Source organism: Carassius gibelio, chromosome B19 (genome assembly GCF_023724105.1).
Source record: "Carassius gibelio isolate Cgi1373 ecotype wild population from Czech Republic chromosome B19, carGib1.2-hapl.c, whole genome shotgun sequence".
Lineage (NCBI taxonomy): Eukaryota > Metazoa > Chordata > Actinopteri > Cypriniformes > Cyprinidae > Carassius > Carassius gibelio.
In genome coordinates, this window is record NC_068414.1 from 17,822,538 (window position 1) to 17,844,414 (window position 21,877).

Below are 21,877 nucleotides of genomic sequence, written 5' to 3' on the forward strand. Positions count from 1 at the left end.
ACACACACACACACACACGGGCCCCCGAGCACAGAGAGGAGGAGCAGCCTCGTGGGTTCCAAACAGAGCAAAGTTCAGCGCCTGTAAGAGGAGCGCAGCCGCTGCAGAGCCACCGCTGCTGCCCCTCACGTGACCACCTCATTGTTTACTCCAGCCACAGGCATTCAGAGGAGACCGGGAAGAAAAACACAACGTGGCCCACATGTCCCTTGAAGTGGGGGTTGAGGGGAGACTTTACCTGTCGTCACAGCCACAAAGAGAAAAAAGGGCTCCAAGCTGTTCTGCTCACATGCTTCTCAGAGCACGAAAAGAAGAGCTCAGAAACATAATATTTCACTCATATGGAAGTACTGCTTGCAGAGCATTGTTTTAAGGCCTGGCAAATGTACTTTGGCGACAAGTCAATACTAAAACTTTAAAAATGTTACTGAGATACCCATTTGCTACCCTGACTGACAGACTTCTGCTTTGAGTGCTCATAACTGGATGTGTGCACAAACTCTGTGAAGATCTCTTTATCATTTGAGTAATGAGGCTGTGCATGCCGATTATGTCTTAAGTGAATGTAAACAGATTGGAAAGCAAATCTATGTATTAGGTCTTGTGGTTTAAACATAGCTTAATTAAACCTGCTTTTATCTACTCTCATTAGTTAATCTACAATTTCAAGAAAAATAGAAAAACACTGACTGCTCTTATTTCATTGTCCATTTTATTGAACCGTTCACTTGATTAATTGTATGAAAACTTGGAATGAAATACTTGAAAGCACATGCTTTTTTATTATTATTAATATTTACACTACTGTTGACAAGTCTGGGGCCAGTACAATTAAAACAATTATAAAAAAATACTTTTATCCAGCAAGGATGCGTTAAAAAGATCAAAATTGACAGTAAAGTCATTTATGTTATAAAAGATTGAATTAAATGACAGAATAATAATATTAAAGTTCCAAATACATTCTTTAGAATTTTTATAATCATATTTTGTTTCCACAAAAATATTAAGCAGCGCAACTGTTTTTTAACATTGTTAATAATCAGAAATGTTTCTCGAGCAGCAAATCAGTATGTTGTAATGATTTCTGGAGGATCATGTGACACTAAAGATTGAATTGATGCATAAAATTTAGCTTTACTGTCACAGAAATAAAGTACATTTTTAAATATTAAAATGGAAAACCGTCATTTTAAATTGTAATAATATTACACAATATTATTTTATTTACTGTATTTTTGATCAAACAATTGCAGCATTTGGAAAGCGTAAAATATTTCTTAAAAAAATTCTTACAGACCTCAAACAATTATTGTGTACATTCATTTATCTAATAGAAATGTGTTTATTTATTTATTTTTGGTGTGGTACAGAATTAGTATTGATATTGGTATCAACTGTCATCCATATTTGAAAACAATCACATCAAGAGCAGCAGTGGATAAAGAGCAAAACGTGAGAACAACAGTATAGTACTCTAAAAATTATGAGCTTCAAATTATGCATAATAACAGGAAGAGTTTGACAGTAATTGTCTTGAAATGTATTGTTGAAGCTGAATAATTTGTCAAAAAGTGCTGCTGTGATAAATGCGGTGGCGGTGGGGGAGATGAATTTAGAGATGCTTCTCAGAGAGGGTTTTAACAAGCTGACAGTCAACAGTTATTGTTAGTATGGTAAAGCACCTCTCGGAGAAGTTCTACATTTATTTACTTTTTAAGCTTAAAAATATGTAGATAACCTCAGTAACTGATAATCCTAAAACATCCCTACAAAAACTGACTTCAGTTGCTCTTGGAAGTCGTAACACAAAATGTAATAAATGAATTTTCATAATGTTGATCAGGGGAAAAGTTTATATTAACTAGTGCACATGGAAAGTTGCAGTGCCACTGTGCAACAGGCATGTTATGAAGCTACCGAGTCTGAATGATGAATCTAAGAGCTGGCAATAACAATGATACTCCACCCCTTGGGCAATATAACGAAACCTCAGTGCAAAGGCTCTGCAACATCTGATACATGTGGTGTTTCAGCAGACATTGTTTAAACATCTGGAACATTCCCTCTCTAGTGCACTGCACTGTTGAAAGATCAGCAAGAGACCAAGAATAGTATGAGCTAACCTCAAGTGGTTAGTCTTTGCCCAATCTGATGTCTGTGGTCACTAAAGACCTTCCATATGAAAACGTGTTATGTAAGGGTGAGAATTAGGAAACGGTATCACAGCATGCAGGAACAAATCAAAGTTACAGTCATAACATCTAATCCATACAGTGATGTTTTGGTTTACACTAATATAATATAGGCTTTATAACCTGAACCTGTGGGAGAGGGGTATAGATTTTGCAAACAACCTCTGTAAATCACATTAATCATATACAGTATAATTACAAAGCAGCAGTTATGTTTTTTTCTTTCTCTGTGTAGTTGTACGAAAAGGATCAATTCATTCCCTTTCCTTTTATATACAAAATAAATAAACAATATTATATATATATATATATATATATATATATATATATATATACATACATACATACATACACACACACACACACACACATATATATATACATATATACTGTATATCTATCTCTGGGTATAAATGTAAAAATCAAACCTTAGAGGACACATTAATGTGTACAGTGTTAAAAACAACAACAACAACTCTAGTTGTTATTTTAAGATTATTTATATACTATTATTTATTAATATTTTGAATAAGTCTTTATTTCAATATTTTGATTAGAAAATGTTATAGTAATTTTAGTTCAAATTAAAATTTTCTTTCTCCATCTAATAATTATATTTTATTTTAATTCTGCTTTATTTCAATTACTTCAAATATATATAGTTATATCAAGAAAAAAAATTTTAAGGGTAAATTTAAGTGAACTCTAAGGTCTGTCATCATGGCCCGGTCACACACCGTTTAGTAAAACAGGAAGCACCGTCTCAAACCCATGCCATTGGTTGTGCTAAAATTGAAAAGTCAAACCTTAAAACCAGAGCAATGAATTGAAATCACCACAGAGCCACATTGTTTATGCTCTTCCAGGAAGTCAACCTAAGAATGGCTTACTGTCTGCACAGTCAACTTGAATCAGAGAAAGTCATGTATTTTAACAGTGGAAAAAATAATCTGTCCTTCTGCTCTGTTCTATTACTCCTTGCTCATCGTCACATTGGTGAGTACCACCTAAATTAGATTGGGGACAATTATGACACCCCCATGCAGAGAGCTTAATTAGTACATTTCCATTTTAATTAATAAAGTCTTTCAGCTCGACAGAGATCAATAATTTACGTTACCAACTACACTGTCAAAACTGATAGGTATAATTAGAAATGCATAATATGTTACGCAGGTTTATTTTAATAGGACACACGTGAGTAACTCGACATCATGATGCCTCCTGCCAGAGAATCTTTGCCCAAACCACAGCTCAAACTGAATGAGTTCCTCTCAGCAGCCATAAGAGGAGACGCATTAAAGACTAGACCACATTTACCTTCCCAAACAGAGCAAGAGACAGTTATATCCGGATTCTAACCAACGCTTTTTGTCAGATTAACTAATATGGCTTAAATCGTTTACTTGTAGTGAAGCATTGTGCTTTATTAATAAATAAAATTAGTATTTTCACCAAGTAAAATATTTCCATTATTATGTATTTTCTTAATACAATGTAATTATAAAATTAGAATTATTCTTTTCAGTCTTTAAAAATGTGGTAACTTCAAAAATACATAATATAATTAGAATTAAAAAGTTGTTTATGATCTTTAATAATACTTCACAATAAAAGATTCAACTGTTAAGATAATCAACAATGGAAAAATATTAACAATTAAAAAATTTATTAGTTAAATGTTAAGCTCAACTTGTAAAGTCAACATTTACGAATACATTATTAAAATAAACAAAATAATTAACTAATAACAAATGTATTGCCAATTTTTGGCACTTCTTTTAAAATCTCACAAACCTCTTTGTAATGTCATTGTGAATCCCTGTTTATGAATAAACAATAAACACCATATCTGGGTAGTTTAAAATCAAATCTTAGAGAAGTCGCAGTATTAAAAAAAATAGTATTTTAGTACTATTTATATATGGTTATATTATTTACTAATATTTTGAATTTGATTAAAAAAAAAATATTTGCAGAATCTCTGTTTGTGAACACTGAATTAGTCAATTTTCAAAAGAAAAAAAAACTAAACTGTGATGTTGAAGTCATTTTGATAATTGCCTCTACAGCACATAATATATCAATTCACGCATGCGATCGATTCATCCTTTCACGCTCATCAGCGTTGCAGCCTCTTAAAATAATGAGACAACCCATTCCAGAGCCTCCGACGATGATTCAAGCACAGAAGCACTGCATATGATCTCAGTATTGATGTGATCTTTTTTCTTGATCATACTGCTGAGAATGCCACAGGCACTCTTAACACACCTGCAAATTGGCGGCACGCAATGAGAAGCTATGCTGCAATTACATTTAAAGTAGTCCCTTCACTGCTGACTGATTTACATTGTCATTTAAAGTAAAGTGACTGTCAGAGTAACACAGCCGGAACATTTGTTTCTACTCCCATGACTGCAGTATAGAAGTGTTAAACTCATAAAACGAGGCAATACTTCATTATTTACAACATTAATAAATGTAAATAGACTTGTTTTGACAGCTTTAAATTGACGGGCTGGCAACACGTCAGGGATTGTCAAAACTGAATGCTTTGATCTTTTAAACAAATGACTCTCTTCAGACAGGCATCTTCAGGGAGGATGGATGTTAATGGGAAGCCATTTCTGATCCGGTGTGTTTGGTATCGAGCTGCGGCAAACATAAGAGCTCTTCTTGTTGGTAACTTCAATCATCTTTTGGAGGACAACCCAAGCCGCTTGTATTATTGCTTTGAAAAGACATAATCCACTCTTGGCCACTCCCCCTTTCTGATATTCAGGGGTTTTTAATGAAACAACTAATTAGCATATAAATTCCAGCACATTTCATTCCAAACCATCACAGGTGGTCCAATTTCCAAAGCCTTGATATGCAAGCGGCCGGTGATTTAAAGCTTCTAATGGAAAATGCTATTATTGCTTAGCAATGAAAGAGAAACTAGATGACTGTTTTTAGAGTTTGGGCTTAACAACATAGCCCCAACATAAAAAATTTTTTTAATTAATTAATTAATTAATTTAGACAATTCTTTCATTTTTAAACAGAAAACAAAATAATAATGTAGTTTTAGTGGCTTGAGCGACTAGGGGTGAAATTGTTGCACTATATTCACAAAGGTTTTTGAGATAAAAAAAACAACAAACTGTGCTACTCATTGACCACCTGCTACTGGGTTTAACTAGGTGCATTTAAAGAGGGTAGTCATTGTCACTTTTTGAGCATAATAAACAGCCTTTTATACAGTATGTAAATTATGCAAACTGTAACAAAAACTGATTGCATCATCACAACCAGATCAAACTTGCAAGATAGAGGACTGGAAACAGCATCATCAATTTTGTGTTGCTGCTTTATTAATGTCTAAAACAATGAAATAAAGTACTTCAAAACTGAACAGTTCCCGCAAAAAAAATGTTTAACGCTGTAAAGCCTGATTTATGGAATTATTTTTTTTCTTCTTTATTTTAAATAAAAAATAAAAAAGGTTTGCATGTTTTTGTTCATTAGTTTTAACGCATATAGGAGAATATGGAGCTAAAAAAAATGCCCTTTCTGTCTACATGTTATGTCATTCTATTTTTATTGCATGCTTCTAGGAACAGCGAGTTTATACCCTTCTTTCACTGACTCCTAAAACAACCACATCCCATTTTAACACAGTGGATTCTTTCATTCTTTTGGGATGGCACACATTCAGGCATTTATTTTGTAGTTTACTGCAGGTCGAGCCAATCAAGTAGGAATGGAACTATAGTTTCAATCATCCTGAAGTTCATGGAAGTCTGAAAAAAGGAAAACAACACTCTGCCCAGACTGATAAGACAGTCAGGACCAACACCAGGCGTGGTGTTGTTTGCTGTGAGAGTGCTGGAAAAAATCCAGCATTGCAGAACTCCAGCTTTTGCAAAGAGTGGCGCTTTTCAGATGGTAATCACATGCTCTCTAAAGTTGCAGGCCAACCACCATCCGCTTCTGAGGGAACTTGTTTTCTTTGGCAGCCAGTAAAGCTGCTCTACTGAGAAAGCATACTGTTTAACCAGATCAGCCCCCTCCTCGGTTTATCCACCCACCACTTTGATACAGCACATCGCGACACTGGATCAACAGGGGGGGGGACTTGTTAAAGAAAAAAAAAGCTATAACAAAGGTTACACCCATATTTCAAGCAATATGGCTATATGAGATGTTATAAGAAACTTAGTAATTTGGTTGCATTCATCAGGGGATTGAGCTCTCAGAGCAATAGGTTTATTTGGAGAATCCTCCAATGTGGTTTCCTGACCACTGTCTCTCTTGCAGTCTCCCACAGGTGAATATAACCTATATTTCAAGATTCATAAACAATGATTCACGATTACAAATCTCTTATTTTCAATGTTCAAACATGTAACCTTGATAACACACTTAAAAAAACACCAAAAATTAAAATTAACCCATGATTTACTCACTCTAAAGCCACCCTAGGTGTGTATCACTTTCTTCTTTCAGATGAATACAATCAGAGTTATGTTAAAAAAATGTCCTTGCTCTTCCAAGCTTTATAATTGCAGTGAATTGTGCTCGAGATTTTGAAGCCAGAAAAAGTGCATCCAGCCATCAGAAAAAGTGCACCAAGTGGCTCTGGGTGGTTTTCTGAAGAGAATCAATGTGTTTGTGTAAGAAACGTGTAGGAAAGTCTAATTTTAAATAATTATTTTGTTGTTTTCCAGCCCAGCGTGTCCAAAATTTTCATTTTGGTGCATGACTACTGGAAAATAGTGATTATTAGTGATAATTAAGTAATATTGTCTATAATCTTTTTCTTTTTTTTTTTTTTGGCTGAACTACTATTCTAAAGCAACTAATGTTGCTTTTACACAATTCTACACACACACACACACATACTTGCATTTGTGGTTTACAGGCCCTTTCCATAGGCATAATGCTTTTTAAACTGGACAAACTGTATTTTCTATCACCCCACACCAACCCTAAACCTAAACCTACCCCTCACAGAAAACTACTGCCAATTTTCTAATTCCATAAGACACAGTTTTGTATGTTTTTTAAGCCTTGTGTTTTATGGGGACAATGTTTACATTGTAGTACCCATGTAATTATACACATTTGTGTCCTCATAAACCAAATATACCAGTACACACACCATTATTCATTTCCTGCTCACAATTAGTCTGATGGAGGCCTGCAACATTAAAAGTCAAACTGTTCTTGTTCAAATAGGTTATTTCCTGCCATAGAAAAAATATAAAGCTGCTGTAGATTTATGTTGTAAACTAATAGAAAGAGGAACCAAAATGGTTTCCACATACAGCATTTCTCAATCTTTTAATAAACCACTCTTTCAGCAAAGCTGGTGGGGGAAAGAGAGGTCAGTAATCATGTTGGGTCAACTAATATACAAGTCACAGAATGCTTGTGGTGGAACTCTGTAAACAAATATGATGAACTAAGCTATTCACCATCCAATAATGAATGCTGAAACAGCTGACGTGAGATGGGAAACGTGTGGCCCCCTTCACCCCCCCTGGACCTGCAGGTCACCAAACAAACCCCAGCACACACTCTATTGTACACTGATTGAACACAAACCAAGTGGCTACTTACAAGCTCCAGTCCTGTGATATTAAAGTGTTACTGCATCTAGGTCACTGCTGTTTGCAATCACAACTTCAAGAGCATGCAACCTGGTCTCCAATCACAATCAAGTATCTGGATCACCTTCCTCACAACAGTTTAGTCTTAATTGTTCCATTCTCTTCCTTATGTGTCACCATTTCCCATTTAGGCAGACCAGTGACAATCAATCACAATTTCAGAGTAAGGACGCCCATACTTCCTCCTGAATTTAAACACAAGGTAGTCGAACCTATATCTAACCTTTTTTTGGTCTAAGTGTCTTCTTTTTGTTAATGTGATTAAGTGCATGGCGCTCATGTGATTTCATACAATAGACTCTTGGCCTATGGAATCTAATGGTCTTCTCTGGCGCTTTCTAAAAATCATTCATCGCAAGACTCTATATATTGATTTTGACATGTTGGAAACACTATACACAATAACAGTGAAGCTAATTCTCCAGCTAGTTTGCCACAATGGATTGATCAACTATCCTGGAGCTGAGAAATGCAGAAGAAACCAAAGCACACGATCCAGAACTTTGTCTGTGTTTGTCTAAACTGACTGGCCCTGCCAACAGAAAGGCACCATAATTATTTTGAGATATTTAAACTTGTGGCTGCTTCATGTCCAGAATCGTGATTAATAATATACCTCAGAGCTCAGCGTACACGTTTTGAGGTTTGAGTTGTCCAAAAGAAACACAGAAAAGAAAATATATGAGCAAACATGGTTACACGCACTGTGAGATTGAATTAACTCACGCACACAAATCTAAAAATGGGTTCAATCATGATGAATTGCTCTGCCTAGAGGTTCATGATAAGATTTTTTTTTTTATGGTTTTTAGGCTGTATTTATTTCATCAAAATTTATGTAAAAACAATAATACTATGAAATTTGTATTACATTTACAATAACTTACATGGTAATATATTTTAAAGTGTAATTTATTCCTGTGATGCAAAGCTGAATTTTCAGCAGCCCTTTATCTAGTCTTTAGTGTGACATGATCCAAGAATATGAAATTTTTCTTTTTATATATAAATTGGAAGTTGATGTTATTTTGTGTCATGTTAATATTAATAATCTGTTCCAAAAACTAATTGTATAGCACCACAGCACAGCCAGCAGTGCAATCTCTCAATATGTAGAGGTAGAGGGACAAACATAATTTGTTGTACATGTAGGATTAATCGCCTTTTTCTATAAGCATTAAAAATAATGAGCTTCATAAATGGAGCACCACTGAGGGGATCAATACAACACCTAGGGACATCGGTAGTCAACCTATAGCAAATCAAACGTGCAAGGCCAATTAACGCAGACGGAAATCACAAACATCTTTCTCAGCCATAAAATAAATTCATTGCTCAATGAGATTTTTTTTTTCCCTGATGGATGAATAGAATAGAAATTGAGATCAATAATTCATCAACAAATAAATATTGAGTCGATATCAGGCCTCAGTGTTGTAATAGAGCTATCAGACAGCAGATGCTTCATGTCAATTGAATTGCCAATTGATTTTTAGGATCTAAAAAGTCACACTAAAAAGACTATGTTTGTGTATCAAATCATGCCTCAAATTACTTTGGACAAACAAAGGAAAACAGCTTTCTCAATGTTTTTGTAGTTCTGCATGATAGAGGTGTCAGAAAAAAAAAGTGCAAATGCTATAAAGCGTTTAGACCACAGGATTCACAAACCACAAACAAGCTTGTGCAAATATACTGGTGGGCTTCGTTTCACTTAAGTGCATTATGTAATGAATATATAACAGTAAATTACAATAACATTTTCAAATTAAAATAACAAATACAATTAAAGTATAATTAATGCTGAAAATTCAGCTTGGTCATCACAATAATTAATTGCATTTTAAAATATATAAAAACAGAGAACATTTATTTTAAATTGTAATAATATTCCACATTATAATAATATTTTTGATCAACTAAATGCATCCTTGGTGAGCATAAGAAACTTATTTAAAAAAACATTACAATTTTACTGACCCCAAACATTTAAACAGTGGAAGATATACTACAATTAGTTTCACATAACCAGACCTTCAGACTAACGGCAGAAGGTTTGGGAACCTTGACCGCCATATGACTGACAGTTAATCTTTTTTATACTTTTAATATGCATAGGGGAAAATATTTCATTCAATTCTGAAAAAGCAAACATAATCAAAACCAACATCTTACCTGCACTACAGTGTAGTTCTTATTTATTAAAATAATGAAAAATGAAATAAACAATAACACATCATTCCTTCAGTTCTCATCTGTTCCTGTAGGGGGCGCTCATCCTTACCTGGCTTGTGGTACGTCGATGCTGGAAGAGACCACCTTGCGTTTTTGTTCCAGCAGAGAAACCGAGCGGGTGTGATCTTTCTCTGGCTCTAGCACTCGGCCCGATCGCTTGTGCTCCAGCACCCTTGGCTCCTCTGTGCTCTCCGGGCTGAGGGAGGGCAACTCTCCTCTTTGCACGCCCCCATTCTGGCCCTGTGTGGGCCCATCCCGCTGGCCACCATTACAGGTGCTCTGCAGAAAAAAAAAAACAGTTTCTTCAGTCTTAACTGTGTTAATAGTCTCTCCATGTGGCTCCAGTCAATGCAGCCCTATTTACACCTACGGGCCTTTAATGTTATAGACCCCTGTCGTGAGGCTTGTTTGCTTGCATTCATGGAACATTAGGCTGTATTTAAGCTGTTGGTAATTAATGCACCGGTCAATACAAACACCTGAACAATGTTTTGGATAGAGAAATCCTATTCGCTCATCTGCAGGCTCGTTTGTTTATAAGATATCTGTGCTGCTGACAAAAGAAAAATAAATCCCCCTCGCTCTGCCATTTCCCCCCTTAGCGCAACAAGCCACCATCCGTGACCACACTAATGCAAAGACGAGCAGCTTTTCCTCTTGCACGTCTCATCTGCACAGCAGCCGTAGACTTTTCTATTGCACTGTGACTAAAGCTGCGGTACACTAAACCGCGTGCTACAGAAAGGGCAAACAGGGGCTAAGACGACGTACATCACTGTATGCACCAACGGAGAGCGTGATCTAACAGTGAGCGGCGTGCAATCCAGATCATTATCTTACCGTAACACGAATAGTTTGACTGAGGAGAGAGTAAACACCCATCATGCTGGGCTTTGAGTAGCTGTGACTTTACAAGCTATAATGAAGTTAAAATAAAAATGGATGGCTACCTAGATACCTGCCTCAATACTGGTCCAAGAAACTCAGCTGATAACTGCTAAAATGGTAAATAAAACAACATCCTAAACTGAATTTTACCTCACTAGTAGTGAAGTGTGGTATTTTAATAGAGTTTATTTTTATTTATGTGCATACTGTCATTATTTACTCATTTTCATGTTATTCCAAACCCGTATGACTTTCTTTCTTCTGTGGATGCAAAAGAAAGTTTTTTTGGAAAATGTGCTCGCTGCTCTTTTCCATGCAATAACAATAAATGAGGATTATGCTTTTAAGCTTTAAAACTGATACTAAAATGTATCCCAAACATGGTCTATATTACTTGTGCATGATATTCCTCTGCAGCCAAACAATAAGCTCTGGGTGAAAAGCTAGGGACGCACAATAGGTTTTCAGCCAATATTAGAGATTTTATTATATGTATTAGATATACATATTATTGATTATGACATTGGATATGTAATTATGAATATATTTTTTCTTGGTTTTCAAGTTGGTGTTATCTAACACTCACTTAAAACTTTACATTTAAAAATGCTAAACCTTTAATACAATTCCATTATAATGTAGTGACGTCTAAATTCACTTCAGGCATTTAAAATGTATGATTTAAGTGTGCTTTTTTTATTTTATTTTTATTTATGCGTAATGTAGAAATGCAATATCTGCCATTCATCAGCTTAGTATCTGTATCAGGCACAGTTTTACTAATGGTGCTTCATTGAAAAACAGAATAAAAGAGTGAATGCTGACAGAATATTCATTTTTTGGGGTTAACTCTTTCTTTAAACCTCCCTTATGGCAGGAATAATGCTATTTCCTGAACAAGGTGAATGCCAGGCTTTGGCATATTTTCATGAGATGAACAGATTTGTTAAAGCGGTATCATGTTGTGCAAGACTTTCAAGCGTCAAATCAAAACTGCACAGCTGACAAGTTCAAATTTAAATTTCACACACTATTAAGTCTTTCTCTCTCAAGATAAAAACACACCCTTGCTTTGTGTGCTTGTTTTTTTTAACGACCACAGCTTTCTCACCTCATGTGGAGCACACTCCAAACTGATCAAATATGGGTCACAATTCATGTGCCAGTCAAACTATTCAAATGAGATCTTATTTTTGCTAAGAGGAGTAAGAGGATTTTAATCGATTTAAACAGATCTTGACTGATCTAATAACAGCATTAATTAGTTTTGAGAGCCGGATGCACACAGATGAGCACTCGAAATTAATTATCTACAAATTATTTATTTATTTTTGAATATTCACGAGAAAAACCAACACACAATGTTCACATGTGAGATGCAGCACTTTAAGGTTTGAGAGATCCCCTGTTAAAAGAATTATGATGCATTTCGTTAAATCATAACAAAAATGTTTAAAGCTTGCATCTATTATGACCAAATAATCAACCATTTCATGTGAATAAAATGTAAACCAGCAACAAAGCCTTGGTGCATAAAGAGTTAAACTGTTAGACAGTCCTTGTGTGTTAATTAAATTTTGATATTAAGCAGTGGAAACAACAGGGGAACAAAAACAATCCAGTCCGCCTTTGTCTGGAAATGCCACACTGTAACGCACTTAACGCAAGCCCCTCCTTACTACGAAGTCAACAAGTGGCATTCCCCCAAGCCGAATGGCACTCGTTTGGGAATCCAGGCGCCTTGCCAAAGCCCCAGATTCTATGAGCATGACCCTCTGTAGAGCTCCGTTTTGCTTGCCTTTATGGAGCAGCTGCTCCGGGACCATTAGCCCTCACTTTAGTTTCACATCCCTCCTTGCTTGCATTGCTTACATCTTAACTTTTTCCCCATCATATGTTAACATAGAACATGACGTATATAATAGCTGCTCGAATAAATAGTGGCACTGAATAAAAATTAAATGGATGTCTGATTGGTAGTGCAGATTACAAAAACACTGAAGCATATCAGTTGCCATACTTGCCAAAAACAAGCACATACAAACATTGAATGTACACCAGTAAACAAATAAAACGTGTATGCAAATAAAGCATGCAGATTTTAGGTATTATGTATTAGGTTATTTATTCTAATTAATTTTAATTATTTCCATGCAAAACCTACAAATCAAAGTCTTGCAGCTCATACTGTAAAATAATGAAATAGAGCTGGTGCCGTTCTTGTCATTTTGACCCTCTTTGTTTTGATATGGCACCTCAGGCTGTTTAACTTGATGACTGCAATTAGGTCATTATATAAAACCCTTTGTATTTTGCAATTACGTGCAAGCAACGCACTCAACCTTGTGTGCAATCATGCGGAGTCCAGTGAATAAAATGAGCTTGAGCTGAGCATTAACTAAAAATCAAACAAGACATATTCATGCAAACACGATGAATGTACTAGCAATGAATGTCGAAAACACACTAAAACAGCACTGAGAATGAGCCGGTTGCAGAGGAGAGATGGAGGCTGTTGTACGCGCGCGCGCACAGATGCTTCTGTTGGCGCGTGAATGCTGCAGAGCGTGTTTGTTTGCCACGGTTATCCACCCACTGAACTCAGATAAACAGTGGCTTACACAGCCCTGCATAGCTACAGACCTCGACTAAAACGGCCACAAATGAAACAAAACAAGTCTAATTTACGACAATAATTTTAATCTACTAGGTCGGGGAAACTTTGTTTGTCTATATGTGGTTTAGACACATTTCATCACGCGATTGTGCGATAGTTTAATTACATCAGTTTACAGTGTTTCCAGCACCGCTATTTTGCATCTTTCTGTTCGCTGAATGCAATGAACACCGCGCGAGATGACCGACTCTCGAAAAAGTGACTCCTATGAACCGGTTCTTTTTAGCAAAAAGATTCACGAAGCAGAAGAGTTGAGCTCACGAGCGATTTGAGTAATATAGTGAATCATTCAGAGCCGTCACTGGGTTCACAAATGACTCCCTCGAACGCGAGTCATTAATAAATAAAAAATCAGTATGTTACAAGAAAAATAAGATTTAAGGCTAAGGTTAAGGTAAATCTGATGACACCCCACACACACACCTAAATATTTCCAAAAAAAAATACCGTGATATTTATATTACATAAATACAGATAGAAGTGACATTTCAAACATGGTTATACTAAATAAACCTAATATATATATATATATATATATATATATATATATATATATATATATATATATATACACACACACAAATCATTTTAGCATTTTTTGGGACCAAAGCACCATTTTCTTTTTGTTAGACCCTTCACCACAGCACAGTAAACGTTAGAAAGTTAAAAAGTATAGATATGCAAAGTACATTTTGAATTCATATGCACTTCACAGTCTTTTGCACATTTGTTCCAGCCCAACAATGGAGAGACCAAAAGTGTAAGGGTTTAATGCACTAGATGGTGAGCATGGAAACCGGCGATTCTGAACGAACATTTGTATCAAGCAAGTGTAGAATTTTGCAACTAAAAAATAAATTTGACCCCAAAATGATTCATTTGAGGTGCCAACGGCTCCCCAGTAGCATCAGCATCATTACTGCAATATAGAGCCAATTCTCACACGTTCAAAACAAACAATCTCTCGATGCACTGTAAACAAAACTGTAAACAACAACAAGCCCAGCTGACCACACACACACACCTTCAAGCTCGACTTCAGCGGCGCTTTCGCAGTCATCTGTGCGATTTCTTCCTCGGAGTAGTCTTTCAGGCTCCCGTCTTGCATGAGCACCGTGTACACGTTGCGCCGATGGCCGGTCGAAGCATCTCTGTTGTCTTGTTTGACAGCCTGGATCACTCCCGTGAGCGGAGCCGCGTCTCCCGTTAAACCCGGTGCGTACACGCGGCTGCCAATGACCGAGCGCTTCACCAGCCGCCGCGTATGCATAGTTGATTATAGCAATGAAACGCGCAAATAAAAAATACTTATATCTTTGCACGACAATGTCGCTTTAACAACTAGAAATGTCACACTGACAAAACCCAAACGGACTGACCGTCATAACGGGCCGAACATGCGAATAATACGACAACATTACCACAGATCTGCACCGCATCCACATATTTCACCGGCGCGAGCAGTGAACCGTCACAAAATGCAAATGAGCTACGCTTGATAAGCTCTCTGTCCGTCTGACCGAAGCACCGACCGGCAACCGATATCTTTCTTCTGTCGACCTGTTTGTTTTGCTTGCCGTTCCCTTAAAGCTGACGGGTTGTGGTAAAACACGGCGCGGCACGTATTTTTGGATCGATAAACACGATGTATTTTTCACAATACACACAGCGGGAATTTATGTGATAAATCGCCGAGGAACAGACTAACAGAAATGTAATTGATATTATAGTATAAATGAGCGTCTTCAGTGCCGATGGTGCTGTTTTAATATCTAGTTTTGACCCCGTATCGCCGTAAATCCGGTTTTGTGTGAGAAAGACTCCATTCCGAGAAATCCATCCGGGTTTTTTAGAGCCACTGGCTCTACCGGCGGAATGTCGCCTGTAAACATGTGCGCTCGCGCAGCCAGTGTGCGTTCTGATTGGCTGGCGGCACACACTCCTCCAGTCGCTCGAGCTCGTTCTCTCCTGCAGATTCCCTCCAAACACAAGCGACGGGCGCTGCTGCGATTAAAACAGTGACGCACGGATGGCAAGACGAAAGTCTTTGAGTAGTTATTAATTAGGAAGGCCGGTCAATGTTCATAATATTAATAAGTAATAACAGTGATGATAATATCCCGGGAAAGCAGGGTCACAGGCGTCTGTGTGTGACCCGGCTAGAATGATTGACAGGCGGCAGGGATTCCCCCCAAGGGACCTCTGTGGAGGGACCTGTCAGTAACGTTAGTAGAATAACTTTAGGGAAAATCACTCAAATACTCGTCACATATCAAAACATAATCTTGTCCGACTCTGACCTTAATGCAAATATTTAAACGTTATTTGTTATTTTGAGGAAGGAAGTGCTGTTGACTTGTTTCTATTTTTGACGTCTTAAAGGGGTAGTTCACCCAAATAGGCTCTTATCATCTGTTAGTCATCCTCGTGTTGTTCCAAACCTGTCTTTCTTCCTTCCATAGAACACAAGATAACAGCCTGTCTCACTATTAACATATTGATTATTTCTGGCTGCACTATACATTCAAAGCATGCTTAAATGATTTTAAATGTACTAGCGGCCTTTTTAGAAAATGATACTTTATATCTACCTTATTCTTCAATACGTACGTAAGCCGTTTTTTGTTAGTGTGCGAGATTTACGGTTCATTAGCTGCCGTTGGGAAATAACGAGAAGAATATCAAAGTTCAGTAAACAGTAAACTGTTTGGACTACAAATTTGTTCATAATTAAGATTATACATTTAAATAAAATGAAGAGACAAACCAATTTGCAACATAAAGCAGCAAAAAGAGCTGTTTTGCACAGCTAAAAATAGCTGGATGTAGTTGAGACTGGAAGTCAGACAAATGGTCTTACGGTAAAAATAAATAAAGTGTATAGTGTAAATGTGTGTATTATGTTATCTATACTTTCTACATGTTGTCACCGCTTCACTGCCTTTCACAACTCCTCTCCACTGAAAATTTGTGTTGCTGTTGCTTTGACCACAGATTCAATCAATACCTGGCTGGACAGTGAAATATGTTCTTAAGTCCCCTAAAATTTATCATCACATGATAAAATTATGAAATTACTAGTAATAAATACGTAGATTTTGTTTTTCATTTAAAACATGCAGTAATAAATATATTTTTTCTGTTGCTGATAAAAGTTTAGTTTTTTAGTCAAAGTAGTAGAAATAATAGCAGTAGATGAAGCATAGTGATTTAGAGATTATGTTATTACAGTTTTAAGTGTGTAATTTGCATCAATTACATTTTAAAGTAATCCACATACTTGTGTGCATTATATAAAATATTTACCTCTGTGACTGGTTAAGCACAAACATGTGCATGTTGTATATGCTTGTCAGGGTGAGTTCTGAATGGATTGTAGCATTGATTAAAGAACCGCACTTCTCGCAGCCTCTTAAAGTATAATATAATTACTGTGTGCTTGTGGGCATGATTTGCTTGTAACAAACTGTCTATAGGAATAACCCCTCAAGGCATGGCTGAAAATATTTAATCTTTTAACAAACAAATGATCTTTATAAAGTAAAAAAATAATAATAATAATAATAAATTCAATGTCCTTGATTGCTGCCGCTCCCTTATGGAGTACTTGCATTGAAAATGTGTGTTGCAATCAATAAAGTGAAAGTGAAAGTGAAAGTGAAAGTGAAGTGACATTCAGCCAAGTATGGTGACCCATACTCAGAATTTGTGCTCTGCATTTAACCCATCCGAAATGCACACACACAGAGCAGTGAACACACACACACACACACACACACTGTGAGCACACACCCGGAGCAGTGGGCAGCCATTTATGCTGCGGCGCAATACCTGGCTGGACAGTGAAATATGTTCTTAAGTCCCCTAATACCAGTGCACTGACATGATAATAAAACTGCCTTATCAAAGGTTGTTTTTCTACACTTCAGAACTTAGTTTATCAGGATTTATTTGGCAGATTAAATATCAAGAGACTATTGTGCTTTTGTGCACTAAGCCTGTAGAAATGTAATTTCTTTTCTTAAGATTGCCCTGATGCAATGATGCTATTACCGGTTTGTGTGTATATATATATATATAAAATAAATAAACATGTACACACATTATATCATTAGTCCAGCATGACTATATTGTTTATTTAAGCAAATACCACAATATGATTATGATGAAATAAATGTCAAATTCAATCTTATTTACAACTTAATACACAAAATTTGGTTAGAGGGAGAAACCAAATGTTCAATGTTTCACCATGATATTAAATAAAACAAGAATATTCTTGCAAGAATGTGGAACCTGTACCAACACAACGTACCATTACAAGCAAACACAGACAACATTTTGACTCCATCCACAGTCCTTAATTAAACCTCAGATTTGAAATAGTGCTAAAGAACTCCAAAGAAATACAAATTCCTGTTATTACCCTTTTAAATGTTAATAAACCTCCATTAAACTTTCTTTTCTTAAAAATGTATCTAGAAAACAGCATATATTCCAATGACTCTTAAAGTTTCATTAGTTCCTCAATACAAACAAACTATAAAAGTCCAACGTGCTGTCATTTGAGAGCTGCTGCCAATTATTACAGAACTATACTTAAACATTGACATAATTTAATAGATCATAATAGTTTTTTAATATTTACAAGTGTCTCTTGGCATGAAGTTTCCCCATGCAGCGTCTGGATGTGCTATGCTTTTTTGATTATACTGCTACATGTTTGTAAAAGCAGCTAAATGCATACCTGATAATAAAGCACATAAGCTGCCAGGCAAAGCTGCAGTGTGGCAGTACCATGTCTCTTTTCTCCTGTGCTTTTCAGTCTTTTGAAATGTTGCGTACCTATTACATGTAAAAACCAAACAATATCTGAAATATATAATATATCTGATACTCAATCAATACATCTGTGTAAATAAAAAACACACACACACATACATATTGATAACATAGCTCAATTACATCACAAATGGCAATAAGTGAACAACTGAAAGGATGTGAATTCACACCAGCAATAAATAGCCAACTTTTCATTAAAACCCTTTTAGTACACTCATAAATGAGTGTGCTTAACTTTGCGTACCTAGAAGGTCACTTCCTCACCAGAGCCTGCGATTTGACACTAAATATAAAACATTTTAAATGGCTCAGAATGATGGCAACATTTAAACGATCTTCTTTTATATTTTGATATGCCTTATGTGAACATCGCTTGCTTACTACTTGTGAAAGTAAATGCGCCAGCAGTTCTGAATGATTAAAATGAGTGTAGTTCCTTAATAGACTGAGCTGAGAGGTCTACTGTTGACTTGATCTGATTGGTTCTCTTCTTGGGGTTATATAAGGACACAGCTCTGTCAGTTGCTCTACTAGTATCACGTGAAAACAGGCAGGCAGAGTGGAGGTCACAGCAGGTGCAGCGTGCAAACACAAGGAAACTACTAGTACACATTATGAATAAAATATTTCTCATAAGAGCACAGCCATTGGCGTCACTTTGTTTTAAAAAGTGGGGAAAACTTGGGAAGGGGGTTACACAGCTGCTTATTATGTCACAAAACGGCGAAGGCTTCGCTCGTGTATATTAATTAGGATATGCAAACATAATTAAACATGATCTTTTGCTATTCTGATAAGTGATGTACAGTTCCCGTGTGAAGTAGCATATTTTATATCAAATCTGAAATAACATTAGCATTATACGTTTTTTATCATTTAAACTAATTTCAGTCACATTTGTGTTGCTATGTTCGCAATGAAGCAGTTATTCTTGCTTAATATTTATACATGTGTAAATGTTTAATCTTTGGTCTAGCAAAAAGTATTCCTTTGTGTATAAGTGGTTTCAGGCTCCAATTCGCCCTAATGTAACTCTTTATTTTAATAAACCTTAATTACAGCTGTACATTAGTGGATATCAGTAGTGGGGACACATTTGTTAGCATTTTGTTTTGTGGTTTCACTAGAACGGGAACAAGCCGTGGAAAGTGATTAGAGCCGGTGTGTGTATTAGAGAGCAACAGTCATCGTTGCCCACATCAACTGCCCAGAAAACATTAAAAATAACAAATGCTCTGAAAACTCCAGCTCAACAAATCTATTAGATGCATCCCTACTGCAAGCTATTTCATAATGTGTGTGGACAAAATTGGCAAAGTGGTGGGAACATATCCATCATAAATGGTGCCAAATGAGGGACACCTAAGGGCCAACTTGGGTTTGTGGCACCCAAATATAGATGAATAGCACAACAAACCCTCTTCTGAGAAACTCTAGAGTGTTTCATTTCCTGTGCTGGCTCACGGGTCTGAATGAACTCTTTCATTTGTAATATTCGAAAACAATGCGCTGCATAAATGCTATGTTCAAAAACATTCAAGGTTAAGTGCATTATACACACGATACCACCCCAACATCCACTTCTGAACCTCAGAGAAGTCATCTCTCAGTGGCCACAGTCCATTAGTTGAGTGGTCAGAGACGGGAGATCTCCCCATTGAGACCCAGTTCCCCCACACTCTCGTAGTCAGGTTCCACTATCCCATTGCCCTGATGAGCCTCTTCAGATGCTTTGGAGATCTTGATGGTCTCGTACCCAGGGTCTGTATTCTCTGTAAGGCCCTCTGGAGGCTGGGAGCAAAAAGCTATTGGGTATTCATCCCCAACCGTGGCGTAAAGATCACTGGAAGTCGACTCCGGCACCATTCCCTTGATGTCTCCAATGCTGCTGTAGTCATTTTCAGCTTCCTTTATAGAATTCTTCACTACCTTGGAGTACATATCTGATAACTGGAATTGGAAATGCATCAGAGAATAAGACATCTTTACTCCACAGACTTGGTTCAGCGCAATATTAATATGCAAATATGATTAATTATATCAAAAAGACTCCAAGTTGGTCTTTACAAGATGCTTATGCTGAGCCTACCTCACTGTCCGGAGACACGCTGTCCTGAAGCTCTGGAGTTGTCAGTGGTGATTGTAACTGTTGGAAAATGATTAAAACAAGACCATTAGTTTAAAACGCTTCATATAGGAAATGGCTCACTTTAGCTGACACATGCTAGTGTCAAAAACTGATTGATGCAATCAGAAGCCGCTCATTCATTACTTAAAGAGTTACTGATTGAAAATCAAATGTACAGTTCCTCTCCTAGCAAGAGAGGTTATATATTTACAAAGAGAATCAATAACTGAGGCATTAATTAACAAAGTAAATCCTACAGAAGATCAATAGCAGACACCTTGGCTGTTGGAGAAGAATATCAATCCCTGTCACAGTCACCTCACTGACAGACAGATTACAGTTAAGCAGGAAATACGCTATAAGCCATTCAAGATTAATCCTTAGATGTTTTTATGCCAAAATTTCAAGCCTGTTTTGATGAAGTCATCTCACCCTGTGAACTTGAGGTGTGCTTTGCTTTGATATGATTGCGCAGAATGTGCATCAGGGACTCGCCAGATGTGCTTTGATATTGGTTTAATTAGCAAAGCAATTAATTTAATAGCCCATACGTGTGGCTCCGCGAAAACACCCCTGACCTCATCACAACTAACAAATGTCTCTTACAATAGGGCTCATCTGCTAATTCACTCTTGCCTTTGTCTCTATCCAGCCCTCTATATTAATTAAAGTGTCTCGTCCATTGATTTGCCCATATAAGAAATGAATAATCATCGGAAGCATTTAAAACACACTGCAATGTCACACAGACTCAGGTTTTTGTGTGATGACATCATTACAGACACATACACTACATACACTATATATATATATATATATTAAATAACATTTATTCTTAGTGAAATAAATTACAATTTATTGATAATATTTCATATGAAAATAAATGTATACAATTTAACATTTACTTAACTGTTACATTACAGTTGCATCTCATGCCCTGTCAAAACTTCAAAAAAAAAAATAAAGTCATTGCATCATAGCAATTATTGTTAGAAGCTCCAGTTCCCATAAAAACAATCTGCACAGGACTGCACATGCACATTTGCTATATATTGCTTTGTAACACTATTTGAGCATAAGAAACAAAACTTATGGGACAGTTCATGTCAGTTTTTATTGCTGATTTGAAATCGCAAGCTTAGAATTTGATCTTGCATTTCCAAAATAGCTTCCTAGAGGCATTGCAAATTTGGCCGAAGAGTGAACTGACTTTCCTTAAAAGGGACTTTGACTACACCCAAAAAGAAATGTC

At 36.5% G+C, this 21,877-nt stretch overlaps 2 protein-coding genes across 5 annotated transcripts in view; both read right to left on the reverse strand.

Annotated features, from left to right (window-relative positions):
* Positions 1-15,445, reverse strand: part of znf704 (zinc finger protein 704) — a 50,093-nt gene extending 34,648 nt beyond the window's left edge. The window contains exons 1-2 of one of the 4 annotated variants that reach the window (XM_052584941.1): positions 14,680-15,445; positions 10,140-10,369 (exon numbers count right to left, since the gene is read on the reverse strand). In XM_052584941.1, the coding sequence (XP_052440901.1) occupies positions 10,140-10,369; positions 14,680-14,925 (476 nt within the window). In that variant the 5' untranslated portion in view covers positions 14,926-15,445. The remainder of the gene's footprint in view (positions 1-10,139; positions 10,370-14,679) is intronic. The other 3 variants (XM_052584940.1, XM_052584939.1, XM_052584938.1) reach the window with 3 other exon arrangements.
* A 2,313-nt stretch (positions 15,446-17,758) lies between these two features.
* The window catches only part of LOC127979465 (phosphoprotein associated with glycosphingolipid-enriched microdomains 1), a 52,167-nt gene continuing 48,048 nt past the window's right edge, over positions 17,759-21,877 (reverse strand). Inside the window, exons 7-8 of the mRNA XM_052584947.1 lie at positions 20,587-20,643; positions 17,759-20,447 (exon numbers count right to left, since the gene is read on the reverse strand). Of these exons, the coding sequence (XP_052440907.1) occupies positions 20,133-20,447; positions 20,587-20,643 (372 nt within the window). The 3' untranslated portion in view covers positions 17,759-20,132. The remainder of the gene's footprint in view (positions 20,448-20,586; positions 20,644-21,877) is intronic.